The sequence below is a fragment of the Prenolepis imparis genome, unplaced genomic scaffold (assembly GCF_030444845.1).
Source record: "Prenolepis imparis isolate NDT839.2.m4 unplaced genomic scaffold, iyPreImpa1.0 SCAF_7, whole genome shotgun sequence".
Lineage (NCBI taxonomy): Eukaryota > Metazoa > Arthropoda > Insecta > Hymenoptera > Formicidae > Prenolepis > Prenolepis imparis.
This window is the reverse complement of record NW_028141165.1, coordinates 1317407-1326467: the sequence shown is the minus strand read 5'-3', so window position 1 is coordinate 1326467 and position 9061 is coordinate 1317407. Positions and strand designations below refer to the sequence as shown.

Here is a 9061-nt window from a genome sequence, read left to right as displayed (position 1 = left end):
ATTATTTAAAATTTAAAACATTATTTTAATTTGTATAACATATATCTTTATTTTAAAATTTAATTAACAAATTAACACATTAATATTTTTTGTCAGTAATCAGCTAATTAAGGAGTTAATTTGTTAATTAATTTTTAAAATAATATGTTATAAAAATAAAAATAATATGTTATACTGGCACTGCCAGTTATGGGACGCGCAACACATCAAGGTCGTCAAGTCGGAGCTGCCCGGACCGCCGAGCCGAGCCGAGCCGAGCCGAGCCGAGCCGAGTCGAGCCGAGCCGAGCCGAGCTCCGAGCTCGCACGTACGCCGCGACTTCTCCCACTTCCCACTACGTCACTACGACCTCGGCCTTGGCGTGCTGCGCGTCCCGTAACTGGCACAACCTGTCTGTTGCTAGCTGCATTTTCGGTTCGAGAGATCAACGTTTGCGCGCTCATCGCCGTTCCACGATAGCACAAGTGTGAGTTTAATGTTTTTGCGTGCTTAATTATCGTACAAAGCCGATCGCGTCGCGAAATCGTGTACGACATCGTGATCGCGATCGCACGGGCGAGTCCGTTACGCGACGCGACGCCATTTCATGAACGAGTCTACTATGTACATACACGGGCGGATCGAATTACCGTTGCGCTTTTGATGCGAATTTCCGGAGTTTTTCGGCATTGTCGATCCGATTTCTACGTCGTTGAATTGTGATATATAAAACATTGTGAAATGTAGTGCCCATTTCTTGGGATATCGGCGACTCCTGAGTGCGTCGTGAAGTAGTCGCCGCATCATCGTCGTTCGATGAGACCCTCCGATAATGGCCTCGAAAAAAGCGTCGACGCGAAAACAGAGCATCGGTTTACCGAAACGCGTCGAAATGTACCTAAAATCCGGGCGTCGCCACGCGTCGCGAACGAAAAAAATTACGCGAGTGCAAGTGTTTCGAGTGAGTGCCATAACCATAAAGGAATGACGCGGAGGGGGAGAGAGAGAGAGAGAGAGAGAGGTCGGTGGTCCGTGGAGGCATCGGACAACGGCGGAGCAACGATAGGGTAAATATAATTTATTTAACTTTTCATTTGTTATTTGTGAGATTATCTATTTATCTTCGCGATAATGATTCAAATTTTACATTGTTGTATAATAATGAATATAAAATATCCTGAATTTTATATTTTGAAATACTTAGAATATTTAATAATAAATATAATAATTTTTTAAATAATTTAATAATAATAAATATTTGTATATGTATAAAATACAATTTCTACATTGTATTATATTTATAAGAGATATATAGATATAATTATTTATGTAATGCATATACCTAAATTCTTTTACTATTAAATATTTTAATTAAAATATTTAATAGTAAAAATAAATAGTAAAATATTTTAATTTAAATATTTTTTATAATTATGTCTATCTTTAAAAAATATTTCTTTGCAAATTATGTAGTTTTTTTAATATCTTAAAGTAAATAACAAAAGTTAACTATGCGCATAATATAATCATTTTTTGAAATATTAAAATTAATATTTAAATTTTCAAATTAATTTTAATATTTCAAAAAATGATTTGAAATATTATAAATGATTTAAATATTTTAATAATTGTTTTATATAATATTTATATGTTTATATTTTACAGATTAACATTGTCTACAATTTCGCACATCAAATTGGTGAGTGAATTATTTATTAAAAAATTTTAAGATAATGTATTTGTGAAAATTATATCAAATATTTTAATACATACATATATATATATATATATATATATATATATATATGTATATATATGTATATATATAAGATAAAAGTATTGGGAATAAACCTTTTTTCTCTGATAATTATAATATAATTTGCAATAATAGATGTTTCAATAAAATTCTTTTTATTCTTATTTTAATTCTTGCAAATTGTTTGATATCAAAATTTACCTTTTTTTTATTTTTATACTTATTACACATTAAAAGAATTAATGTCTCAAATTAATCGTAATATTATATATATCACAAATTCATTATCTTGAAATAAATGAATTAAGATAAATTATTGTATATATGTGTTTAATTTTTGAATGTGTATCATAATAGAGATTTTTTCAACGTGCATATGTTATAAACATAAAAAATAAGAATTGTTTAATAGTTAATTTATACATTATTTATGTAATTAAAAAATATACATAATTATTTCTTAAATTGATCAATAATATTCTTTAATTTTATGTGTATACATGATCACGTGAAAATGTGAAAAGTGTAAAGATTACACTATTACGGTAATTGCATTGCGATTTATTAGATTATAATCACTGAACTACAATTATGCCAATATCATACTGAATACTTGATAAATCGAACCGTATAAGAATTTATTACCCTCCCCCCGGTTATTGTTTGAGACCTTTCAACTTTCGATCCTCGGCGTAAATTTTCATCTGGAAGCTCACCAGATCCGACGTTCTCTTATGAAAATTGAACCGCGTGTCCTTCGGGTGTATCCCTTTGTCGTGCCACCAACCGTAACTGGAAATGATTGAAATTAATTTCGTTAGGGCTATAAATAACTGAGAAATCGCGACGGGATAAATCGTCGGGATTACGTGTGGCTGGTCAAGAATGGTGATTGATAAAGACGCCTCGGATTTCCATCCTGTTCCGCAGCGATTCTCTCAAGCGTGTCGCTTACGTCTGCATTCCGCCCGTCCTCGAATTCCCTCGAGTAGAATTTCGGCGTGACGAAGTCCGCTGTAATTTATTTTACACCTCGCGTGCGCATTTATTCAGGTCGTATTACGCTCGGTTCACGGGAATCGAAAACAAAACAAATGCGATTTCATCGCAAGCAGATATCATAATAATAATATTATAAATTAAGCAAATCAACGCTTTAATCAGACGATTTTTATAAAAAAATATTAATAAAGCGTTAATTTGCTAATTAAATTTTAAAGTAATAACATGTTACAAGAATTAAAATAGTAATGTGTTGTTAATAATATATATTATAATACTTTACCTCGGTTAATATTTTTGACAGTTATCAGCTGTTTTCTGTCAAAAAATTTTAATCGGGGATAAAGTATTATAATATATTATTAACAACACATTGCTATTTTAATTCTTGTAACATGTAATTACTTTGAAATTTAATTAGCAAATTAACGCTTTAGTAATATTTTTTGACAGATATATCAGCTGATTAAAGTGTCAATTTGCTAATCAAATTTTTAAATAATAATATGTTTTAAAAATTAAAATAATATTATGTTTTAAATAATATGTGTTAGTGCTTTAAACTCGATTAATATTTTTTGACAGTTATCAGCTGAGTCTGTCAAAAAATATTTTTTTTTAATAATATTCTTTTTAATATAAAATCGAAGAATAGCGCGCGCGTAGCGCGCGCTTGTGTTGTTCTAGTATATAAATAATTATTGTAATTATAATTATATCAGCAGATGAAATAATATAGAGAAATTATTAATCGGAGGGGAAAAAAATTAAGTCTTTCATATAAAGTATGATATAAAATTTCTTCTAATGTGTGAAATCGTATGCTCTTTTTTTCTGAGAACATATCTTGAACCTCTTTTCTCGTTCGATTTCCCGGGATTAAAATTGCGGGAGTAAAAAAAATAAAAATTTCATTGTTAAGAAGACTCGTAAATTAACTTCATACGATGTCTTTAACGCGACTCCGAGAAAACGTACCGTCCGTTTTCGACACGCTAGCTTTGGATCTTCCGGTTTGCTGGTTCCTCGAGAAACACAATTTGAAGGGCGGTCTCTCCGATTTCTTGGACGTTACCGGTCTCGAGTCGTACGAATCCGTTTGCTGCTCGGACATATTTCGGAAATACGACGACAAACTTCCGCCCCGCCTCGTCAATACACGACTGAGTGTGTCTCCGCGTCTGGGATTTATTTAAGGACGTGCCGCCGAGGACGTGCGTGTCTGCGAGTCACCTATTTGATCAATATTGCCTGCCAAGTAACAATTGTCGGAAATAAGGAGACGCGGGTGACAGAGCGTCTTCGACTCGGAAACTTGTAATTTTACAAGTTTCGTTTTCGCGCTACTTTTGGCAGCTGTAAATAATAAGGGTGGAGAAGTTATAAGAAAATGAAGGAATAGATTTCTCTATTTTAGATCGGGAAGATTTCGAGGAATATATAACGAGCCCGATCTTTTTTATATTTGCCTCTCTCTTTATTTTTTTTTTTTTCGATTTTTCCCATTAATAATTCATATATTCCAGTAAAGTATATGGCTAATAATGGTTAAATCTGACGCACCGATATTACAAATTTCTCTCTCTCGCTCTCTCTCGTTTCCCTTCTTATCTTTATTAATACCTGTCCTCGTTCCTTATCGTCGTTAACATCCGCGCTATCTTTGTTCACGCCTCTGTTTGCCGATTTTTAAACGTCTACGTTTCAACGAATAAAGTTCTCGAGAAGAGAAGAGGCGGCCGTTTTCTATGGTTTTTTTTGTCTTGAACTGGAAAATTCTCTCTTTCTCGATTGATTTGGTCTTGCTCTCTTTCTGTCATCACACACATACTCTCTCAGTCTATCTTGTATACTTGTACGTTCTCTCTCTCGTATAATACAAAAGAAGTATTTTCTTCGGTATCCTCGTATTGACTCACAATTATCTCGTAGGACGTTACAGTCGTTACGTTTCCTTACGTACGCTTTTTTTTCGTAACGCTTCGTAAATTTCTCGGAGATCGGCCATTGATATAACGCGTTGACTCACGTACATGGTCAAGTATCACGATCGTCTCTCTCTCTCTCTCTCTCTCTCTCTCTCTCTCTCACACACAATTTTTTCCCGTACTTTGTATCGTATCAAAGAACTGATGAGACCGGTTGCATCATATCGCACTTTAGTGAGAGATGATACAGTGATACGAGAAAGCTCGCGACGTTATTACATATGGTGTATGAATCGCTGTTACTATACGGACATACTACTGATGACATACTATATGACAATAACTCTGTTGTTGCGTAAGAGTACGTATTAGTAATTGGAGGATCACCGTGCGATGACATTCCATCAATTTCTCATTCTCTCTCTCTCTCTCTCTCACACACACACACTCTCTTTCTCGCTCTCTGTTTCATAGAATAGTTTCAAGATTTGTCAACAACGGATCTCGTTAATCCCGAAACTATGTAACTGCAATTAAACATCGGAAAAGGTCAACAAGGTAGACTCTTACGCGATCGCTGGTTGCTGATTGATATAGAGGACGAATTTCCTTACGATTTTATCACGAAGTACGTCTCGAGCCCTTATAGAAAAATATTTGAATATCTCTCCAAGGATACTGGAGAAGGATTTGAGATTAGCTTCTCGATCGTTTTGCCATGTACGACCGGAAGCGTGTTGCGCGATCGGCAGTGTTTCTTCCAGATAGGAGGGGATCATGTATCTTCCCACCGATTCCTCTTTTTTTTGGTTCCTAATGATTGGTCGTATTCGAATTGTGTGTTCAGTAGTATCCTCAAAGCTATAATATTTTTCTATAGAATATAACCGATCCGAAAAAAATATCCTTCAGCTTTCAATGGAGCGCGTTTCGTTGTCGACTGAGGCTATAGTGAAATGCGACTCTCCATTTTAGTCCAAGGGGAGGATAAATCGGCGTCGTTTCCTTTGGAGAACAAAGAAACGATCCGATGGATCGATAACTATAGAAATCGGTCGGATATATAATCGAATCTTCGTATCTTTAGCGAGACCGAGCAACATCTCTCTAGTCTTTCTAATGATTGGCGTGAAATGTAAGCAATCGATTCAAAGTATAGAAGGACGAGTTACTTTAATGATCAATATCGAACGATAAGAGAAAAACTGGATTCAAATCAATCAGTTTACAATCAATTTCCGATTGATTAAGAATAGGGAGACACGAGAAGAAAGGATACGTCGATTCGATCGTATATATCCGATCACCTTCGCCGATGTACAGAGTGTTTTATAAAAAGTGTAAAAAGCATTGATATCATTTCTCGGGATAGTTATAGTCGTACCTCTGCATTTTTGGGCTACACGTGGGCCTAAACATTTTCCATTATTTTCTATATGCTCTTCTTCAATCTCTTACTCTTATTCCCTCCCCATTTTTGTTCCAATGTATAAAAAGAAAATGTCATTCTTTTGATTCATTCCACGTAGCCAGGTGGCAAAATAACGGGGTAGGAGGGATAAGAGTTAAGAATATAGAGGTTCGACTGTATCTCGGGGAAAAAATATCACGACTATTTAGATATTATTATATAGGAATACGACATTTCACTCCTGTTTTCCTTTACTCGAAATGACTCCTTCCCGATGAACTTTTTCCTTTTTTTTACGCTCGTTAAGGCTCCTGGCTCCTTTCCGACCATGTCGAAATCGTGACGTCAGAGGCGAGAAAACACCCGCTAAAATTTCTTAGATGCCATTTCGAAATAAAAAAATATTTCGATGAAACAGCACTTCAGATGGCTTTAGCACACTCTTAAAAAACCCCGAAAACTATCCTTTCCCCTTTATAATCAATCAGCTGTAAAATGTAATATTATGAAGCCCAGTCCGTCTGGTCTTTGCACATCCGCAGTCATTCCGCATGTCAAAGTCTGATATCTCGATCATTTTACAGATGTTGATTGATTATAAAGGGAAAAGGATAGTTTTCGGGGGTTTTTAAGAGTGTGCTAAAGCCATCTTAAGTGCTGTTTAATCGAAATATCTTTTCATTAAAAAATGGCATCTAAGAATTTTCAGCGTGTGCTTTCTCGCCTCTGACGTCACAATCCAATATGGCCGCGGTGAGCACCCAGGAGCCTTAAGAGAGACACCCGCGCGCGCGCGCGCGCATCCGGATGTTAACACGAAAGTTAAAGGATTTGTACTCGTATATACGCTTGTGGCCGATTTGAATATGTCGACGCGCAAGGACGGCGTGTACGTACGAAAATTAAAATATAATCTCTCTCTCTCTCTCTCTTTCTCTCTCGGCGATCTCTCACGTCGATGTGCTCTGGAACCGCGACCATGTCGAATATATATGTCCCCCCATCCAACCCTGCCGAAATAAATCACGTCAGAAATCATTTTCCAATCATTTTCGACCCGTTCCGACATACATATTATCTTAATTTAATAAAATTATATATAAATCTCTCACTTTCATCTCTATCATTCTACTTTTTTGACGAATTCTTTCGACATGGACACGATTTTACACAAATCTATCTATGTCTCGGGGGGCTAAGACCTTCCCTCTAAGTTATCATTTTACATCTTTACGAACGAGAGAATCGTGAGACGATTTAATCCTCGGAGCCTCGAGAGCGAAATTCAAATTTTCAAATTCCAATAGAAAATTGTTTTTTTTTAGCTAATTTTTCTTTTTTTATATATAACTTGTTTCGCATTTAGTTTATCAATAAAATCGAGCTTCCGAGAATTAATCGCGGAAGAAATTCAACATTCTTCCTCGTGTGCTCGCTTATGTGTATCGCTTATATATGATCTCTCTGAGATTATACGGTGGAACGAGAGTAATCTGATTGAGCGTCTCGATTCAACGATCATATATATGAAACAATGGCTTATCTCGGACTTATCTTACTAAATAAATTGAGAATAAAATGAAAAAATAAGTACGATCGAAGGATGTATGTGTACGTGTCAAGGGAAGAGTATGTAATAAAGTAAATATTTTTTAATATTTCACTTAAAAAATATACATTTTAATGATCAATCATGAGGGATTAATGACAAAGATTTTTCTTTCTCTTCGAATCACGCCATTGCCTGGTTATTCGCAATCAGATTTATGGATAATTCGAGTCGTATATATAGGAATAATTACTGCTCGGGAATCGAAACCGACTCGCCTTGCGCGAGTATTTTTTTTTTTTTTTTTTATGTTTTTTTATGTTTTCTTGGACGCGACGATCGTGAATCGTGGAGCGATCAACATGTTTTTTTTTTTTTTTGTTTTTTTTTATAGTTTACAGGTATAATAAAGGTTCTTTTGTACGTTCGTAATATCCAGTCTCAACATTTACATGTTTTCGCTAGGCTAAAATGCGCGCCACTTAAATACGAATAAAAAGTACGTCAAAAAATTAGCGCCTCCTGTTCACGATGTGACTTGCGATGTAACATTTAGAATCCGACAACAATCGCTCTCTCGGTTTACATTACATACTCAAAGAAGATTTGTACGGCGAATATCTAATTTTATCGGTCAGATCTTACAGTAAAATTGAAAAAAGAAATTTTCTTCAGAAAAGAAAAGAGGACGGGAAAATACGTATGCGTGCGGAATATTTTTCAGTAACAGAAATAGAAAACTGTACGTGAGCTCGTTATCAAGTGGATTTTTAGCCCTTGTTCTCGAACATTTTCTTTCTCTCTCTCTCTCTTTCGCTGAACTCAAGAGTGACTCCGGTTTACAAAAATGTCTAATACTAAGCAGTAAGATATCGCACCAAACGCAAGGAATGAAAGAGAAGCTATCGCATCCCCCGACATATCTCTCTCTCTCTCTCTCTCTCTCTCTCTCTCTCTCTCTCTCGGGATAGAATTGATCGAATTGATCAAACGAAATGTCGAGGAATGCGATACGGCCGCCTCCCTTTCTCCGCAAATCTCCGTGTCTCCTCAAACCGTGTCAAAAAAATATATCGTTATATATCCTACATACAAGTGGGTATGAAAAATAAAAAATATTTTTTGGCCATTTTCCGTTTTATAACAATTTTTTTTCTCGGGACGCGTGGAAGAAGGGACCGTGACATAGGAGAGGGGGAGGAGGATTAGGTGATCGATTCGGAGGGAGAGGAATGTTTCGATTATTCAAGGATACGGGAAAATCGGTTTTAGAGAAGATCGTGAAAATGGGATGTGTCTTATATATGTTTGAGGAATGAAAGGACGATGTGGAAAGATGAGGAAGGAGAGGGGGTGGGGTGGGGTGAAAGGAAGGGAATAGGGTAAAATTTGGGGAGCACTATCGATCTACTCTTTTTACGATATAGGCACTATAG

The 9061-nt window shown here is 35.6% G+C and overlaps 1 protein-coding gene across 1 annotated transcript; it reads right to left on the bottom strand.

The window, feature by feature from the left end:
* Window positions 1–2280: 2280 nt before the first annotated feature.
* LOC145938903 (uncharacterized) lies at window positions 2281–7821 on the bottom strand. Its single transcript, XM_083042786.1, has 3 exons — window positions 3716–7821; window positions 2605–2749; window positions 2281–2527 (listed from the first exon to the last, which is right to left on the bottom strand). Exons 1-3 carry the CDS (start codon window positions 3849–3851, stop codon window positions 2392–2394), a joined length of 417 nt encoding a protein of 138 aa, XP_082898912.1. The 5' UTR covers window positions 3852–7821; the 3' UTR covers window positions 2281–2391.
* Between the last annotated feature and the right edge of the window lie 1240 nt (window positions 7822–9061).